At 38.6% G+C, this 20736-nt stretch overlaps 1 protein-coding gene across 6 annotated transcripts in view; it reads right to left on the bottom strand.

Annotated features, from left to right (window-relative positions):
• mapre3b (microtubule-associated protein, RP/EB family, member 3b) overlaps positions 1-20736 on the bottom strand; it is a 90754-nt gene that overhangs the window by 2243 nt on the left and 67775 nt on the right. For 5 of the 6 annotated variants that reach the window (XM_015347918.2, XM_015347925.2, XM_015347930.2 and 2 more), the window contains 5 exons: positions 11963-12090; positions 8839-8984; positions 5177-5378; positions 3957-4111; positions 1015-1167 (listed from right to left, as the gene is read on the bottom strand). In XM_015347918.2, the coding sequence (XP_015203404.1) occupies positions 1015-1167; positions 3957-4111; positions 5177-5378; positions 8839-8984; positions 11963-12083 (777 nt within the window). In that variant the 5' untranslated portion in view covers positions 12084-12090. The remainder of the gene's footprint in view (positions 1-1014; positions 1168-3956; positions 4112-5176; positions 5379-8838; positions 8985-11962; positions 12091-20736) is intronic. The other variant, XM_015347909.2, reaches the window with a different exon arrangement.

Raw genomic sequence — 20736 nt, 5'->3', positions numbered from 1 at the left:
CAGTAGAAGAGCTCTATGTTAAATACCAATAGGATATTGGCAAAATTTGCATTCCCAAGTCTAAATCATAATCTATGTGGCGGATTTTGACTTCCAAAAAGCAACTTGCCAGTAAGATGGGGATTTGATATCCTTGAGAAAAACAATTTCAAACCAAAAATGTAACAGACTGAACATCCAGGCATTTAATGACAAAATGCAGATCTGGTTTGCAATTAGCCCTGGTTGTAAACTGGACATCAGATTACAAACTGATATTTTGCTACTGGAATTTCACATTGTTGATGGGCAGTGGTTTAAACACATTGGAAAAAAGGCATGAGTGTGTGCTGAAGAGACATGGCTATTGTTCGAATCAGTTTTGTAGGCAGAAGACTCTCTAGGAAGAACTCACCAAGGAACCAGAAAAGATCAGTTTAGCATATCTGATGTAGGAGCCAGCTTCATCAATAAAGTATTAACCAGAAAAGTCACTGCTAATAATAGTAAACACGAACATACATTTTGTGTGTTCTAAAGTCTACGATCAATGCATTTTTAGTATGGATCCACCTCTATTTAGCCAACAAAAAATATAGATCACTGAAGGACTTACAGTAGTAAGTTGATTTTTACATTATTATACTACAAAACACCACTTGCTACAGTTTTTTTTGCACTTATAAACATAGTGCTCAATGGCAAAATGACAAAAATATGAAGAATTAATACTTTTGCTGTAGATATTTAAACTGCAGCACCTTATTGTAGTTTAATTTTTTTTCAGGGCAGAATTAATGTATAATAACCTGTCATACTGTAAAGTATGTACAATATATGGTCTTAATTTCATATGTAAAAATCAAGTAGAAACAACCCAGTTTGTGTATCAACGGTGAGAGTTTGTCTGCTTACCTCTCATGTTCTCTTGACTACTGCTAGCACGTAAGATCAAATGCTTCTAACAAGTCATGATCACTGGAGCAAGAATTGCAATGGAATTACAGAAAGCTATGAGGAGGGTCGGACAGGTACCTCTGTAGCGTAGAGAATCTCTATAATCCTGGAGATGACTGGGTTATTTTCACTTTCATGTTCCTGGCATATCAGCTCGATGTCCCTTAGTTTACTGAAGTAGAAATCTCTCTCCTTTTCCAGACCGTCAACTGTCAATTTCAGTTCCATTAACTGGAAAAGAGAAAGGGATAATGATTTCCCTGCATTCATTTGCTTTCTTTCTTTTCACCACAGCTGGGTGATTTCTTGCGTACATTTAAACTGTATACTTTATTTAAGTAAAACTTAAAAATGATAAGCAAATGCTGAATAATACACTATTTTTAGTCAGCATACTTTATTTATGGTATCCATAATAAATGATATGATTAACCATGTGGATTTAGAAATAAAAACACTATAAGCACTGATTTATTTAAAAAAATGCTCTACAAATTCTGAAAATACTATTCAAACATTTTGGAATACAGGTCCTTGTATTAATGCACACTTATTCAAGAGGCTCTCCTCTCTTTTAGTCTGTTTTAGCTCAACTGAGCATTGTTTCATTAAACAGTTCCAATTAAAAATCATTAAAATATCATTACTGCCACTTACTATGCTATTTGGATTCTGCTTTGCATTAAAAAATAATATAGGGAAGTTTGTCTCAAATAATTAGTATAGATTTTTAAATAAGTGAAATAATGCATTGCATGGCCATTTTTGCAGAATGTTAAATGACACATTTAGTCTTCCTTAAAGCATGCTTCACCTTGCTAGTATCTGCAAGCAGAACTTATATTTAACTTATTATATATAACTTATATTTATAACTTAAATTATATACAACCTTCACAAAGTATTTATCATAAAGTGGGTTTCTTGGCTACCTCTCATGCACCACAAGAAAATCAAGACCTAAAAGTTTGACTGTGTTGACACTATAAAATCTGGAAAGTTCTGGGTTCAGAGCTGGTGGTGGATTCAAATCACAAGATGTCAGTGTCCCAAGGGTGCTACTGTTGTATCATTGAGCACAGAACGTGAGTGAGTTTTTAAAATAAACTTACTTCAGTAAAATGCCCAATACAAATGTAAGTTGCTTTGTCAGCCAAATACTGTACAGTACATTGATTTAGATGTAGAATAGGACAGATGATATATGGAATTTACAAGAAAACAGATGGCAACAGCTTATAGATATTCTCCTTGAAGCACAGAACACATTTCACTGACAAGTAAATCAAAGTCAGAAAAGCGGTGGGCCAAATGTTTAAGTAAATTACAAGGACTATAAGGAGAAAGCACTTTCAAAAAGAGCAAGAGAGTTAAAGAAAAGAAGTACACTGAGCTGCAAGCACATGTTAAAAAGGATATTAGAATGACCAGAAGAGCAGTAAAAAATGTTCCGAATAAGTTGTAGAAGTATTTTTTCCAGTATTAGAACTGAAAAAGGACAGTAAAGGAGGAAGTAAATATTTCAGAAATAAAGTTGGTAATCTTTTATCTGATGAGCCATTAACAAAACTCTTTCAGCAGGCAGGGAGACAGGGGTATTATCCACTGATTGGAAGTTGCTGATATACAGAAGCATCCATCCATAAAACATTTTCAGCCAGCAGCCATATCACCCTGCAACTCATAACTGGCAACCCACTGAAGCTAAGCAGGTGTGAGCCTGGTCAGTACCTGGATGGTCAGTACCTGGGAAAAACTAAGGTTGCTACTGGAAGAGGTGTTAGTGGGGCCAGCAGGGGGCACTCACCCTGCAGTCTATGTGGGTCCTAATGCCCCAGTATAGTGATAGGGACACTATACTGTAAACAGGTGCCATCCTTCAGATGAGATGTAAAACTGAGGTCATTTCTCGAAAAGAGTAGGGGTGTAACCCCAGTGTCCTGGCCAAATTTCCCATTGGCCCTTACTAATCATGGCCTCCTAATAATCCCCATCTATGAATTGGCTTCATTACTCTGCTCTCCTCCCCACTGATAGCTGATGTGTGGTGAGTGTTCTGATGCACTATGCACTATGGCAGGTGGATGCTGCATGTTGGTGAAGGTAGAGGGGAGTCCCTGTAAAGCACTTTGAGTGGAGTGTCCAGAAAAGCACTATATAAGTGTAAGCAATTATTATTATTTTGACAAAACAGAACTAGTAATTATCGCCTTCAATACGTCTTCTATTACATGGAAGGATATGGAAATAATCAGAACTGAATAAGACAATCATCTGTATAGCAATCCCAAAGATTCCAAAGAAAGATAAGGATGTAGCCATCTCTTGATTTGCGAATGTAATTTGTTTTAGGAATACCGCTCGTAAGGTGAAAATTCATAAACCGAAAATGAAATGGCCTCTGACTAGTTCTGAAGTACCACATAAATGTATATCAATAATTTACTTGCATATTTTAGTATAGTACCATCATTAAAATAAGAACAATCACACTTATTTATGATAATTATTAGCTATGTAACCAGGTGGCATGGTGTCACAGTGGTTAACATTGCTGCCTCACAGCTCTGGGGTCCTGGGTTCAATTCTGGACCTGGGGTTCTATCTGTGTGGAGTTTGTATGTTTTCCCCATGATCACGTGTGTTCCCTGCAGGTGCTCTGGCCAAAAACATATTGGTAGGTTAACTGGCTTCTAGGAAAATTGGTCCTGATGTGAGAGTGCGCAATTGTGACTATGTGTCTGCCCTGCGATGGACTGGCGTCCTGTCCAGGCTGTATCCTGCCTTAAGCCCAAGGCTTGCTGGGATAGCCTCTGGTTCCCCTGCAACACTAAATTGGACAATGAGGTCAGAAAAAGGGTAGATGGATGAATGCAGAAGAGCAAAATTCCAGGAAATCTTTGCACAAATTTAATATTTATATTAAAAGACAACTAAATCATTTATCTCACTCAGTACCATTTAAAAGAACTCAACTGAATCCCGTCGCCAAGCCATTCAAGATCTCAGTAAAGGGTTACCTGTTGGTTGAGCTCCATGATCTGGGCGTCTGTGTCACTGCCACCATTTCTGGCCACGGGAGGGTTCTTTCTGATGCCCACAGATGGGGTTGTGTTGACGTGCCTCTGAGGTGCGGGCATGTTCTTGGGTGCTGTAGGGGATGTCCTCTGGGGCACTGGACGACACACATCGACAGATTATTTACAGCTGATGTCTAGTTGGTTCTTGGAGGGAAATGAAATGCTAAAACGCTTAGTTTCACTGCATGCATTAAGAGGTTGTTTTTTTAAATTTAGTCCAGCAAGCATAGCGGAAACAGGAGAGAAGGCTTCCAAAAACACGGGGACAACTGGACGTGCATAGCCTATTCTGCAACAACACACTCCTGTGTTTGTTCAGTGCTTTCCGAAAGATCTAGGAAGTGAGGCACAAATGGAACACTAAGTGTGGAACTGTCAGCGTGTTATCTATTAAAAATTAAGCAAGATTTGTAAAATGTGCACTGATATTAGGAGTTGTTCAGAGACTAAAAAGCCAGAACTAATGCAAATTGCATCTGATCTACTAGAAATGCTGAATTTTGCTGTCGAGCACAAGGCTTTGGAGCAGTCAGAGCAGGGTAGGCAGAGCAAACTTTATGACAAAACAATGCAGTTTCCCTATAATATTCAGATTTTGGATACAGCAACATTTAGGCATGTATACATTAAGTGCAATATGCCTTTGTGTCTCAGCAAAACTGTCACAGCACAAAACTACTGCACAAGCAGAAGTATGGTGCTTTTGATAAGTGGTTTGATTGGGACAAGGTAAAAGGTCTGTCAGGCCAAAACAGAAAAGCCATTAAGCTAATGTTATCTTTTCATTGGGTGTGGCAGTAATCTTTTCACCTGATTGCTTTCATTGTTACTGTACCCCTTCCTATAGGTTACATCCTTTGATATGTTTGGGATGAAGCAGTAATTTCAATAGGGCAGCACTGCTTCTTCTACATTTTCTTTCAAAATCAAATGTGAACAGGTTAATTGGGTGGCATTCCAATATGCTGTTTAATCATGGAAGGCTGAAAGTAAGCAAAATGGTGTCAGAGATAAAATAATATTTATTGCTCATAGAAGCACATGGATGGACAGGGCAGAGGCATTCTGCAGGTCATTTGCAAACCAGTAGCCAGAGCGCGTTCTTATCATTCGGAACAAGCGTTGCGTGAAAGACAGCTGACATTTAACCAGTGTGTTACCTGGAGTGCCATAAGGTTTCTTGGGTTTGTTGAAAATTTGTTCACCTGGATTGGGAGAAGGGGCCACATCCTGACCCTGTCTTGCCAGCAAAGGGTCATAGTCCTTCCCATCATAATTGGCATCAAACAACTTCTTGAACCACTGCACAAACTCAAAGTTGTCCTGGAACTTTCCTTTTACTAATTTTTCTACTGGAATTATCTGAAAAGAAATTAAAAGGGGACATTCTGAAATGGCTTGTTATTGTTAGTACAGGATACTAACAATGAATCCAGAATGCTCAAGTGTAAAAGAAGATACTGTAGCAGTACACAGACTTTTCTGTTTTCCAACTGTCCATGTTCTGCTACTGTATCTTCTGACATTAGTTGAAGAAGGCTAGGCAATAAAGGAAAAATAAATGTTAAAATACTGTTCTAGCAAACTTAAAGAAACATACAACTTCAGATAGAAGATGAGAGGATGAGTACATGCCACTTTAATATCGAGTTGTTCCTCTAACAATAAATACTTTATCAGAAGTTTTCAGCCCTCTCTAAAGTCTCCTTTTTGTGTGAGGTATTGGTGTGAGGTATTTTTTAATTTTTTAACTTCAGAAAGAGGACCAATGGATTGACGGAGATGATAGTAAATGACTGTGACCGGCCAACCTCTTCACAGGTGCCTCGTGAGGCCTAAACACATGGAAATAACAATGGACAGCCAAGATACTTGTGCTAGGATCAAATGTGATGATCTCACCACACAAACGTCTCCTTTTAACTAACCCACACCAACTGCCACAGTGAGTACCAAGCTATATAATTATATTACAAACTAAACTAAAGTGGGAAGCACAGTAGAGCAGTGGTTAGCATTGCTGCCTTGTATCACTGGAGGTGCTATCTGTGTGGAGCATGCATGTTCTTCCCAGGTTTGTGTGGGTTTCCTCCCACAATCCAAAAACATACTTTGGCTTCTGAGAAAATTGTCCTTGGTATGAGAATGAGCGTATCTGTGTTTGTGTCTGTCGGCCCTTTGATGGACTGGTGTCCCATCTAGGATGTACCCTGGGTGTCCCTTTTGCTTGATGGGACAGGCTCTGGCCCTCCCGTGACCCTGAATAGGAAGAAGTGATTAGAAAACAAACGGGTGGATGGACTAATCTAATTTAATCTAAATTCACCACATGTAAAAATGTGTTTCTCAGCCCTTCGCTAGTTAACTAATGAATCAATGCATCATTGGTGAAGCTATACAGTATATACACACAACAGAAACTCTGACCACTTCTAGTGGCAGCTGAAATCACTATCCTCATTACTGCTGGTCTGCCACAATAATGTACCTTGGAATTTGTGGCTTTCACCTCAGAACTCATTATTTTTCAATTGTAAGGTCACTAATGATTGCCCTTTCAGCCTTTTAAGCACTTTCAGAGTTTGTTCATTGGCTTAGGAAAGAGAAATGTGAAACCCCCTTTAGAACCAGTTTACTTTTGTAACTCTAACACTTGTATTAAATAATTTAAGTGGCAAACCTAAATTGAGGTTATCTTGACAAATACTGACAGGTTTATTATAACTTTTGATAACGTTTGAGTGTGATTAAGATTATATTGGAGAGCCGTATGCATAGAACGAGTCATTATGAGAGGAAGTTACAGACTGATGTACTATTATTAAACTAAGACTATAAGACTTTAAAATACATTTCTTTTTTTCTTACCAGCTTAATTGAAGAATTACCAAATGTATTTGGACAAAAACACAATGTGCATACAGACCAGCAAACTGCAAACCTATGACATACCAAACAGAACAATCAGAGAAATGAGAAAAACTAAACTACTCAATTATTACTGATTATTTTAATTTGGTGAATAAATATATATTTTTAATCAGCATTCACCAGTCCAGTGAAATGTCTTGATACAAGTATTGTTTGCCTTATAATAGAATCCCATTAGACTGTAGAAGGTTTGTTAGAGACTACAACCCCGTTGACATTAATGGGGCAAAGGAGCTTGTTATCATGAAGAGAGTTCTCAGTGGATTGGAAAGGTTCTCAGTCCTGACTATCTCTCTGGTAAAATACAATAACACGATTAAGAATCTTATAAGCAAATGCAAGCCCTATGACCACAGACTCTTGATTTACAGTACTGCCACTGTCAAGAAACCAATTCTGACAATCATATTTTGAGGATTGTATTTTACTATCAGTGCCTTTTTTGGTTAGGTTGGTTGATGCTTTTAGGTCTATTGTGTAGTTCACATTATTTTAAAGCTATAAAAACAATTGCAGTAATCTGGTTTCACATGTAGCAGTTTGATATTTGAGCACAGTTTACATTTCAGGTTATGTCTCAATAACTCAATAAGGAGACTGAAAGATTTGTTACCTTACTTGATTAAATACAAGCGAAGGCCTATTCCCTTATATTAAATCAACCCTTCTATGGTTGATAGATCTCATAAGGTAATGCTATTTTGCTTATATATTATTACTTAAAAAATGTTCACGATCACTACTTTTTATACAATGTTTGTGTAATATGTTCAGAAATTTGCTACTGTTAAGACTTGGATTTACATGGATTTGCTTTATGTATTGTATCTATCGAACGCAGTAATATGAAATATTAAATACAATAGCCATGTTTGCTGAAAACATACAGTAGATGTACAATTAAACACCAAAAAAGCTCTGATTTTCTCCTTACATGGTTAACAAGGTATGTTTCACATAAAGGGAGGTACAAGCTCTCTTTCAGCAGAGGATGTCAATTTATCAATTAATGAACGCATTACTAGCAACTCCAGCTGCCATACATTGGGGTTGAATTTACTAGGGCTGAAATGAAATACTTGTTAAATGTTTCATTAATAGTTGCTAAATGTCCACATATACTGTAAATGCAGAGGATCTAAAACCGGGCCTCATAAATCCGAGGGTCTGGAGTCCAGTAGGTCTGGAATCCAGTCTTTCTCTCTTTAAATTGGCAGCAACTGAAGGGTGCAAAGAAAAGATCGATTGGACCATCCATCCACATTCTAACTTTATCCAATACTGTGTCGGCAGTCCATCACAGGGCACACACAGAGTCAAAGACACACACTCACACCAGGGCCAGTTTTCCAAGCCAGTTCACCAACATGTATGTCTTTGGACTGCAGGAGGAAACCAAAGTACTCTGTAAAAACACACAAAAAAATGGTGGAGAACGTACAAACCCACCCAAACCCAGAATTCTGAATTGAACCAAGGGCCCCTAGTGCTGAAAGTAACTACTGTGCCACTTTGACACACTCAATTGGACCGATTCATCTAGCTCAATTCATCACTCCTCCCTGTTGAAGTGTGGGTTATAACTGTATTAGAAAATCTGCTGAATTCTGGACTGGAACAGAATAAGGGATCCAGAAACAGAACAAATATTTTTTTCTTTTTGCATCTGTTTCAATGTTACAGTTACAGCTGACAGAGTGACAGGAATTGAAAATGAAAGCTGTTAGGAGAGCTTTGTTGTCAATTCCAGGAATAAGTAGAACAGTGTTTTTAATAACTTGAGATAAGTGTGAAAAGGATGGCAACAGGTTAGTAAAAAAAGGGCGACTGGACAGGAGCAATTGCCTTTGGTACCACAAAAGTGACACAATCAGCTAAGGACTCAACTTACTTTATCAACACTCATTTTCTTAAAAGCTGCCTGTAGTACTTTAAAGTTGTGTATGTACTCATGTTCCAGCTTGGCTTGGAATTTGACTTTCTTCAGGTGTACGCAACCGGGAAAAAGCATGTCCATAAACTGACAGTACGCAGCTCCTGGAAAGAAAAAGAGACACGTCTGTTAAAGTACACTAGGTTTTGTTAAATACTGGTATACTGTATATACATTTAAAAAAGTACTTACGGAATAATATTTTTTCTCCCTCAAAAGTGCTATCAGAGCAAATCCACTTTAAGAATGTTGATTTTACACAATGCTGAAATTCAGATCCAGGCTGCTTTTTATTTCTGGGGAGGCCCAGTGCAGCCCATGGAACCCAGACTGAAAACCCCATCTCTACAGCAAACCAAATCCATGAATCAGTTTTGAAATTAAAAGAGAGCACACAAATTCTAACGCCATGTGATGTCTCTTGAAATGTAACACATGGGGCTATAGACAACTGAAAATCTGCATAGATTCTGAAAAATTCTCAATCAAGATTTTTTTTTGTCGTTTAAGGCATTGAAAAAGAATTGAACTCCAGATCAGTTTTACTAATTGTCCTTCAGATGAGAAATGTAGTTCATGAGTAAGATTTCTTAAAATATGAGCTATAATTATAAATCTATCCGATGTCCAATCATCACTTGACCAAGCTAGCATAGTTAGAAGTTAATTGTTAGAAGTGAATTGATCCCAGAATCTCATTCAGGTTGCTTGAAAGAAGCTAGGGTATCAGTTTCAAAAACATGGGTGGAGAGCCTGACCCAGACTCTTACAACTCTAAAATGTTGTGATAATGTTTCACTCTCTTGTTTTCTGTATGGAGATAGGACACAGAAAGTTACAGTACATGAAATAAAGAGCTTGTATATTCTGGACAAAAAGGGACAGGAACTTTTTTTTAGTGAATGTGTTGATTGAAATTGTTAAAAAATAAGTCAAAAGGTCAAGAAAGACACAGTATATAGTATATGCTGTATGAACATTTCTCATACAACTGTGTGTTTTGGGCATGAAAAAAATGTTATTTGTGATTTAGCGGACATTCAACAATACCAGGCGCCCCTTCCCCCATATTAATCTGTTAAAATGAGGGTTTACTGTAATTAGTCACAGGAACTTCCAATTTTTTATTGTATATCACGTTGTTATTTGAGTTTCTGAGTGGTGATGGTTAGCATACTTAAAGACATGATGATCTGTCATGGTAGAGTTGAAGAGTGTGCACTGCCACTCCGCCACCTGACAAAGACGAAAAAGCAGGTAAAGGCCGAGAAAAAGAGAAACCAACTCAGACACAGGGCACAATGATTTGAGGTAACGTCTCTTACTTGTCATTCACTGGATATTGATTTTTAATTAGCAGACCAATGTAATCTGGAAGGCAGCTAAGCTGACCACTATGCCATCAAAATGCAGACCAATGCAATCTGTAGATGATGCAAGAATCAATATAACAAGTGGAGATGTTGTAGCAAAATGCATCATGAATATGCTTGAGCAGTACTTCTATGTGAGGTTTAAGGTTAGACGAAGCATGAACAAGCACTTAGTTTGATTAAAAAGAAGAGGAGGAGAGTGTGGGAGAGTGCACAGGTGGATCCAATTTTTACTTTAAAATATTTATTCTTTCAGTGCACACAATGACCGACCCTGTTGGGTTTCTCAGTTTTACCTTCCCGATTTTAAAATCTACACTTCACTTGTCAGTCAGCAGCTCAAACACTGCAGATGAAACTGGCAGTTTAAAAACGTATACTTAACAAAAGTCAAAGCACTGCCTAACGTGTGACTGATGAGATAAATATAAGTAGCTTTCGGGCCACCTGCAATGCAAACTAGCAATTCAAGACCTTACCCATTAACAGGCACTTTGATTAGTTCTCATTAACACAAGTATTATTGCTAAGCTCCATGAGCTCTGCCAGTGGGGCTCTTCATATTCCTCACTTCATGTTTATTTACAAATCATTCACCGACGAGTTAAATACGCATGTACCTTTTAAGTGTTATGTTGTTCTCATATGCAGTTGGCGGAGGGAGGGACTGTGTAGGTCTAAACCTTACTATTGCTCCTGTGAGTAGTGACTCATCACTCATTCGAGTAAAACTCAGAAAGAAACACAAACCAGGATAGGGGATTGTGTAGTGTGTGTGGCAGCAGCGATATAGTGAAATGAGTATTGTGAGTATTTTTGCAGGGATGCAAAAAAGCTGACGTGAGGAGGTAATTTACGAAATGTTCTTGGTATCGCAGCCTTTTAAACAAACCTTGGTTTTAAAAACTGCATACTGTATGTAAAAATCCTAGTTTTTCAAAGAAATACTGTAGGTTTTAACATACTGAAAACAGACAGACCGCCACTCTAGTTCAGATGTGAATGTTGTAGTTTAGAAGAGTAAAGTAAATTTACACTTGCAAAAACAGGATTTAATTTTTTTAACATTTGATCCTAAAATAGTTTCATGAATTGATTTATTTATAAATATAAGCTTGGCGTCAAGGTGATGCAGTGACAAGCACTGCTGCCTCACTGTGCTGAGGCGCTGGGTTCAATTCTGGACCTCTAGTCCTATGTGTGGAATTTGTATGTTCTCCCTGCGTTCATGTGAGTTTTCAAGGTGTGCTCTGGTTTCCTCCTACAGTACAAACATACAGAGAAGTTAAACTGGCTTCTGGGAAACTGGCCCTGGTGTGAGCGGTAGTGTCTGTGTGTGTCCTGTGATGGACTGACATCTTGACCAGGCTCTGGCTCCACTATGACCCTGAATTAGAAGAAGTGGTTAGAAAATAGATGGATAAATATAAGATCTGATGAAGATATATAGGGGCTGTGAAGTTCAGAGTAACAGCAGATTTCGGTGGGCTACTTTGTGCTTCTCACACTTGAGTACTGTTAAGAGATTTTTTTTTTTACTTCTGCTCAATGAGCTCAAGTAAGGTAACAGCACTTCAAGTAACACATTTGACTACTTTTTGCACACCTGGTTCCATACTCTCTTAACCCTTTGCTTACTTTTTTGAAAGAAAATGCAGAAAAGAGATGTTTACTGGCCTGATGGCCTGAGCCATGTATAGTTGTCCTACCTGAACACAGCTGCTCCACCTTTGTGTAGTTGAGTTGCAGGGAGTCATTGACCCATGCCAGCATATCATGTCGGCTCAGGTTCTCGATGGTCACAGATGTCGAATACACATTCACTGCCATCCCCCAGCTGCAAGACAGCAGACACACTGTTGACTGACTACTGCACACTGTGAAAGCATGACCTACAGTATAATCCTGACATACGAAACAATAGTCTGCTCGTCAGTGATGTATAATGAATGCACTGAATTCAAAGGCCAATAGAAGCAAAATAAAATGAACTAAATTTGTTTAGGGTTCTATAGATTTTGTTATAATAGTTTAAGAAGGCACTGTCAATATAGTCATAGAGTAAGGACAGTTCTGTAAAAACTAATTCTGTAATATAATTCACTCCTGGAACTGGTATGGCTATTGACAAGCTATCAAATTAATGAGACACAAAATGAGAAGCCCATTTACGTAAAATGATCAATCTTAAAAGGTACATTTGCTCAAATTCAGGCTGAAAGAGAAAAAAATATACAGAATACACATTTTTCACAGTGTACTGACAGCTTCTTGCCACCAGGAGGAGCCATACAGATGTAGGGAACACCAGTGGATGCTTCCAGAAATGAAAAGCAACGGTGCTGTGGCAGCACAGAATCCCAGTCAGGGTACGACTTGAGTGTTTTGTTTGCGTGTGTGTGAATCGGCACTGCTTGTGTAAAAAGGATCCTGTGGCGCTTTGAAAAACGGTTACCCTCCCATGGATCCAACTGTCTTGCAGGGTAAAACGTGCAGCCTGTGGAGCTGTGCTGCTGATCTCAGCACTGCTGGGGCTCCTGCGCTATGAGAGGGAAGAGCTGATGTCCACTACAACGCATTTACAATCTAACTTTGAACAGACACCAGTTGTGGGGAAAAAAGATGGTCCCCTGAATGACGTCAAAGGCAATCCAAGAAAATGTTGGCTGATAAAATCATTCACAAAGAAATGTTTGCACATCAGGGGTATGTTTTAATAAGTGATGCTGAGCCTGCTAACCAAAATCCAGCAGCAGTAAATCTGAAACAAAATAGCATGTATGACTGGCAACATTACACCTTACTTCAGCCACCAGTGTCCTGTTAATTAGTGATTACATTAGGGAACTAGAACAGTCTAGGCAGCTCTACAGAAGTCTACTAATTGTAACAGACAAAAGTCAAAACTAATATTGGACAATAGCTTTCACTGAGGACATATCTTGAATAGTACAACTGAAAGAATATTTAAATTTTTTTAATTTTAGAATTTCAAATCATGAAATACAAAAACCACAATAAAACTGTCATCATGATACAGTGATATACTGTATAGGCAGTACACTCACAAATATCCACAAATATACTGAGTCACTTGTTAACTGCATTTAGAAGAATTTTCTATATGAAAATGTGTACCTGCAACACGAAAAATATCATATGCTTGACCAGTTCTTGTGAAACATATGGCTTGTGAAATATTGCAAATGTAACCTTTTTTAGAAAACAATTAGCAATTGAAAAAGTTAAGAGAGTGCTTGAATAGTTATTAATAATTACCAATATGTGGCGGCTATGCTAAGGTCACATTACGTCCTCAGAAGAGACATTGAGTTTAGCTTTGCTCAAAACCAAACCAAAAAAGAAAGGAACACACACAACCCAGAGTCTTAATGCCACAGACATACAGCATAGATATTTCTTTGAGCAACACAATCAAATTCAAACAAGTGAGTCTGGCTTTAGGAAGAGTCAGAGAGGAATATGAAGAATGTTGACGACATTCAAATCCTATAGTGGATTGCAAAAATAAATTATTAGAGCAAAAGACCAAATGATGGCAACAGATATGGACTGGGATACAGAAGGTGCAGGTTGGTGACAGGGGACAGAGACAGCACTGCTGTGGGAAAGGACAAATGAGCCACAGTGGATTCTTTTACGTTTCTCTGAAAATCAATTAAGGACTCTGCTAAAGCACTGGAGCTGCTAGGGAAAGGATGTGTGTTTACCCTCTGATGGCCAAGGCTTTCAACTCAACCCTTAAAAAGAAGTTCAGCACAAACAATGGCTCATGCTGGTATAAAGAGCTAGATTCCCTTAGTTTTAGAAAACCATAGTTATATTGGGAATTACTATATAATTTGGGACCAGATACATAACTTTCAATGAACTTCAACTACAGTGAACTTATAGTAAATTCACATCATCTCTGCTCTTAGGTGTGTATGGAACACAAAAGAACATATTTTCTGTGGCATGCACTTTGTCTTATGCCTGCACTGACATTATAGACATATGCGATCCAAACTGTCACTGAAATAACCTGGTAAATGATTAATACATTTGTATGTGTTCTGACTATAGCCAAAGATTGCAAATGTATTTTAAAAATTCACAATACAGTTGCTGAAACAAATAGTATACAGAGTCTGCCTGAAAAAAAGAAAACATTTCCTCTTCTTTGAGAGGGTTCAGCCGATTTCACAAAAAATAGCAGACAAGCACTTGACTGCATAGCTAGGACAAGAAAACTGAAGTCACACCTACAATCATAGAAAATAATATGCACCAACAGATATTTTGTCAATAACATTAAAAAACGGGAATCCGACAACTATCTGTGACTATTATTTACATAAAAAGGGAATGCAAAGAGAGAAAAACTCAAGCGCAAGTCTTGACCAATCATATTTCTTCTTCACTGAAACACAAAAAGAAGAATTACTTTTCAGGAATGTAGTTTTTACTGCTCAAAATTAAAGCAGAACTATGGAAGAGCAGGATGAAAACATCATGGCAGGCTCATAAATAAAGCCCATTGCAGAGAGGAGACTTTACCCTTAGTTTACTGGTGAAATGGGTGACTACTGGTAAACTGATAAAAGCACTGGCACAATGCCCACCTCTCCCAAACATACAGTAATCATCAATGTGACCCACCTTGCTCTACAATATCTCCACAATAAGCTCCTTTCTCATCTCGGGCTCAGGGGGATACTAAAGTCACAAACTGTTAAATAGCCACGAAATGTGAACACAAAACAATTAGGCTATGCACCAAGGGATTTTCACAGAACATCCCTCTCACATCTACAGCGTCTTCAGAAAGTATTCACCGACTCTGAGCAACCGCAAATATTAAGGCAAAATATTACAAAATATACTGAACTTTTGTGTCATTTGGACGCTGCTGGAATCCCAGACCCTGGTGGCCAAGGCTTGCTTTAGTAAAAGACTGGGTCCGGGTACTCACACTTACTGTAAACACTTGTTAATAATAATCTGTGTATTTGGTGTGCAGCTCACTAGTCTTGTAAATAAATAGATATTCTAAGTTATCACCTGTTTGTCTGCTCTGAAATCAAACTCGGCCAGGAATAATAAAGCCCTGTGATCACGTTTGACTTTTCCTAAGTAGACAGACAACTATTTTTACGTTATGAATTTGTCTGCGAAGCTACTGTAGCTGAAGTCAGAACCTGATTTCTAATTGTAATGTTAGCCTGATTAATTTATTTACACTGCTTATTTATTACAATTGGCATATACTGTACAGTAAGACAATTGCAACTGACTATCCCAGATGATTTGGCAATTTGCGATGCTATTAATTGCTAGATGTGAACAAGATCCTCTAGAAGTCAGAATGTAATTTACCGTTACTGTAATTGAGTATGTTGTGTCACTTGGTGTTTTGAGAGAGTAAAGTGCTTACTTTTTAACCTACCATTTAAAAAGGTTAAAAAGTAAGCACCTTATGGAATTGTATGTGAATTGATAAGAATAGGGGAAAAATACTTAAAAAAACTAATATCATGCTTGTTTTATCATGATTATTACAACAACAATCTTTTATTATTTTGCAGAATTTCACTCTAGTTGTACTGGTGCTGAAGAATTTGACAGAGGACAGAGGTGCCAAAAAGTACAAGGAGCTAAGGAGATGGAGGTAGAACTGAAATGAATGGAATAAAGGATGAATCCAATTGTGATTTGTAACCATTATCTTTGTGACAAGGACAAGTTGTTTAATATTGTTTTGGAGTTTATATAATGTACATTCTAAAGTTAAAAAGGTGAAGAGGTTCAGTTCAACAAAACTATTATCTGGCAACTTATCCTCTCTCTCAGGTGTGTGACAATGTCTTTCTGTCTATACTGTGTCTCTATGACATACTCTCAAATTCTCTCAAATTTTATTAATGATAATATTTCCTTGTACTCTACAAAGTGTGTTTCATCCCAAATGATCTCACAGTTCTTAAAAGACTGCAGGTAATATGTAAGACACAAAAGATAAACAGAAACCCTTTGTCAATGAAGTCTTTTTTGTTCTCCCTACTGTATATCTATCATATGCCAAAAAGATCAAGAACTTTTAAAATTATCTTCATTTGATTTAGCAATGGATGATAGCTCTATAGCTTTCTCAGTTTTTGTATTAATTTAATCTTTTAGTACACCTGCTCAATTTACATGTTATTCGTGAAACTACATGAGTAGTTGCATGAGTTAATAGCATCACTCCTTGTTGACACTGTCACAAAGATCATAAATTAGATCATTACTTTTTCTGGTACGTATTTTACCTAAGCTACAAAAAACAACAAGAAGTACATTTATACCGAACTTTATTAAAATGTTTTCAGTTTCTTCAGTCACTCACAAAGCATATACTTTTGGTAAAATCCTTAACAAAGCCTTCATTAAAATAATGCAATACTTTGGCCTAGAATAAAGTAAGTTTGCAGAGGGGCATGCAACTCACATATGTAAATGTCTCCTCATTAATTAAATTGAGCTTACTGTAGCTCCTCTTGTCACCATGAATCAAGTGTCCACTGAGGAAGCATGAATATCGATAATCAAGCAGGTAGAAACAACATAATTCTACTTTGATTCAGTCCAATAGCAAGCAGCGCATGGTCAGCAGTGTCAGCTGTTTCTTCAATCTGCCCTGTGTCAAAATGAGCTGCGATCCCCTCTTTCTCGATTTCAGTACAAGAAAGGACATCCAGACATTCTGCATGTTTTCTTAATATCCTACCAAGGTCTGCTTCTTTATTGTGAGCTGTAGTAAAGTGAATTGTCATAGTAAGTCAGCTCCCTGTAGTTTTCTTGGTCACAGAGTCCTCACTTTCACTGTGACTACCGGATATGTTATTTGTTCCGTATCCACATTTGTTGATGTATACACAACCTCAATGAGCCACCGCCTGTACTTTTTTACATGCTTATTTTTTTTTTATTTTTTGAACCAAGTGGTATGGAGGCACAGTGGTTAGCATTGCTGCCCTGACAGGTTCAATTCCTGACCTACAGTGCTATCTGTGTGGAGTTTGCATGTCCTCCTGGTGTTCACATGGGTTTCCTCCGAGTGCTCTGGTTTCCTCTCAGAGGTAAGACATACTGGTAGATTAACTGGCTCCTGTATAAAATGGTGCTGATGTGAGTGTGTGTGTCCCACCCAGCGTTTACAACACGTTGTGCGTCTTGCTTGTCGGGATAGGCTCCAGCTCCCCTGAGACCCTGAACTGGAAGAAGCAGTTTAATAATGGAAAGATATTACTTGAGCTCATGCACCATCATCAAACACACATCTTACATGAATAAATTCATCACTGATGCGGTCTTTTGACTTGCGGTGCTGTTTCAGTACCACATCCAGTTTTTTTAAAAGGACCAAAGCCCTATTTTGCCAATATTTTATGAGCGAATGAACAGGTAACGGGTTTATTCCATGCTGAAAAGAAAAGAAAGGAAACATGTTTTGGCTGTGGAGCCTTCTTTGGATTTTGGTATAGGTTTTTGCTCCTTCTTCACACCCGAAGAAGCCTCTACAGCCGAAACATTGTGTTTCCTTTCTTTCCTTTTCAGCATGGAATAAACACGTTACCAGTTCCTTTGCAGCCTACACATGCTGACTCAGCTACCTATATATACATATATTTAAATGAAAATTTAACGCTAGTTTCCAAGTTATGATTTTCCCCTTTCCGGCCCCACTACCCTCATCCGCATTTACCCTGACACACTGTTTCTTCAGGTGGGGTGTTCAAGGCTTCACCTTTAATTTCCTACAAACACAAATAGAGTCCAACAAGTTTATATGTTTTGCTATTTGCTTTAAGGTCTTAAGAGAACACTACTTACAAAACAGGCAAGGCTACATTTTCATCTAGTGCACATTAAAACCACATACATAAGGGAAAAGAAGCCTTTAAGTTTCCTGGGGTTCAACGAGGAGCGAGCTCAGGCCACTATCCACGGCTCAGCACCGGTCTTAGAGATATCATTAGCACAGGGCCCACAGCATGACGAAGCCATGCTGAACTTGCACTCGGCATGAAGACATCACCTTGTAATATAGCCTGAACAGCTGCCACAAATTAACACCACATCACACAGCCAGCAGCCATATCACTCTGCAACTCACAACTGGCAGCCCACTGAAGCTCAGCAGGTGTGAGCCTGGTCAGTACCTGGATAGGAGACCTCCTGGGAAAAACTAAGTTTGCTGCTGGAAGAGGTGTTAGTGGGGCCAGCAGGGGGCACTCACCCTGTGGTCTGTGTGGGTGCTAATGCCCCAGTATAGTGACGGGGAAACTATACTGTAAACGGGTGCCGTCCTTCGGATGAGACGTAAAACTGAGGTCCTAACTCTCTGTGGTCATTAAAAATCCCAGGGCGTTTCTCAAAAAGAGTAGGGGTGTAACCCCGTTGTCCTTGCCAAATTTCCCATTGGCCCTTACCAATCATGGCCTCCTAATAATCCCCATCTATGAATTGGCTTCATTACTCTGCTCTCCTCCCCACTGATAGCTGATGTGTGGTGAGCGTTCTGGCGCACTATGGCTGCCGTCGCATCATCCAGGTGGAGGCTGCACATTGGTGGTGGTGGAGGGGAGTCCCCATTACCTGTAAAGCGCTTTGAGTGGAGTGTCCTGAAAAGCACTATATAAGTGTAAGCAATTATTATTATGATTATTATTATTATTACTTACTAAAACAACAAAAAAACAAAAATGTTTTAGGCCAAGACAAAGCAGAAACTGTTTAAAGTCTAGGTACTTTATTTTGTCAAAGTGTTTAAGTTCATTTAATTGAATAGGCTTAAAGTATCAAGTAATGTTCATGGGAAAAAATAGACTAGCTTTTTTTACATAGAGATGTTTTGTATCATGTGGATGTCTCTAGTTCTCACTGAACTTCCTGAGACAGCACAGCTCTCAATAGAGCCCAGTAAATAGGAACCATAGGATCAAGGTGCTAATTGATAACAGTTGTCTACAAAGATGTCCAATGCCAAAGACTTAATCAGTTGCACACCTGCAAGACATTTGCAGACATTTATTCCAAATCTGCACAGTACACTTCTCACATTTGATTTTTTTCATCTGGTTCCAAAGGTTGAAATTGCTGTTCTCTCTTAAAAAAGAGAACTATGATTGGATGCACATGTTCATGCTGTACTGTGTGCAGCAGTGCCGCATAAGACTCTTACAATTCATTTTAATTTGTATTTTCATTGCTGACCATTGTGTTTCCAAATTTAAAACTAGTTTCTTAACAACGTAATCCATTTCATCTGTTAGAGAGAGCCTACAGTGAGATTTGTAGTGAGGTTCAATGGCCATGCCTAAGGCTCTGAAACAAGGATTCAGTAGCCATTCCGACTACAGTCTTAAAAATCGCCAGCTGTATTTCCCTCTGTATGCAGATTCTTGTGTTGGAATTTGGAATACTGATTTCTTTTTCCATTCCAATCCTAGGACAACAAATAAAACTATTTATCACCAGTCTTCCTTGTAGTGATTGAGCCCTTTCATTTGTTGGTTTTCAAACTTGTATTACAAACGTCTGTACCACTAATCTGATATTTCAGATTTGTATTTACGTCCTTTTGGAATCACCAATTAGGCCTCTCTATAGAGGAGGGAATCACCAATCACCTTCAAAGCCCTGTGTACCAGCTCAGGAAGAATGAAGCCTAAGATAAACATCTGTATTACTCTACAAATGTGCCAGGTCTTCCTCCATTTATTCATTCTGTAAGTCCATCCCACTGTGCTGGCAAGAAAGCTAGCTAAGCTTTGGACAGAGGACAGATGCAGCTCTTACATTAACACCTTAACTTCACAAGTGACTGACAGACTATAAGGGACGACCGTGCCCGATACACCAAAACCCCAGTTCACTCAACCCTGGGGATTCTTGGCCAATTACACACCCTTGCTTTGGGGTCAAAAAGGAGTCACGACAAGGATCAACAATGTCAGGATTACAGTGTCTTTCTGTGCTCTGGCTGGTTGAACTACGTGGAACCCGGATTTCAGACTGTGTTTTTGTTTATTAGACATTCATGATCTTGAATGTTGTCAAAGACAGATGTGCTGTGAAGATTAAACGTCCATCTGCAGCTCTGAGGCAGGAAAGCTAGCCTGGCGTTAATCCCTCTGAATCTGATTTCCAGAAGCTGAAGGAAACAAGGCTCAGCAGGGCTCCTGTAGCTGCTGCAGAGTTGCTGTCCCACTGCCAGCACCACTACAACACTGCTGAAGAGCTCTGAGACACTGAAGCACTCCTCACCAGCGGGCATTTGCCAGCTCAAACAACATGGGCTTGGTAGAGGATTTTAGGGTCCTAACTGTAACACAATTTAAAAGGTCAGGGTCTTAGAGCACTCAGTATATCCACAATTGTGATACAAAATATACTCAAATGCAATATAATTGTCATTTTTCACATTGTGTATGTCATT

This window comes from Lepisosteus oculatus, chromosome 2 (assembly GCF_040954835.1).
Source record: "Lepisosteus oculatus isolate fLepOcu1 chromosome 2, fLepOcu1.hap2, whole genome shotgun sequence".
Taxonomy (NCBI): Eukaryota; Metazoa; Chordata; class Actinopteri; order Semionotiformes; family Lepisosteidae; genus Lepisosteus; species Lepisosteus oculatus.
Note: the sequence above shows the minus strand (reverse complement) of the source record. Positions and strands in the feature narration are given on the sequence as shown.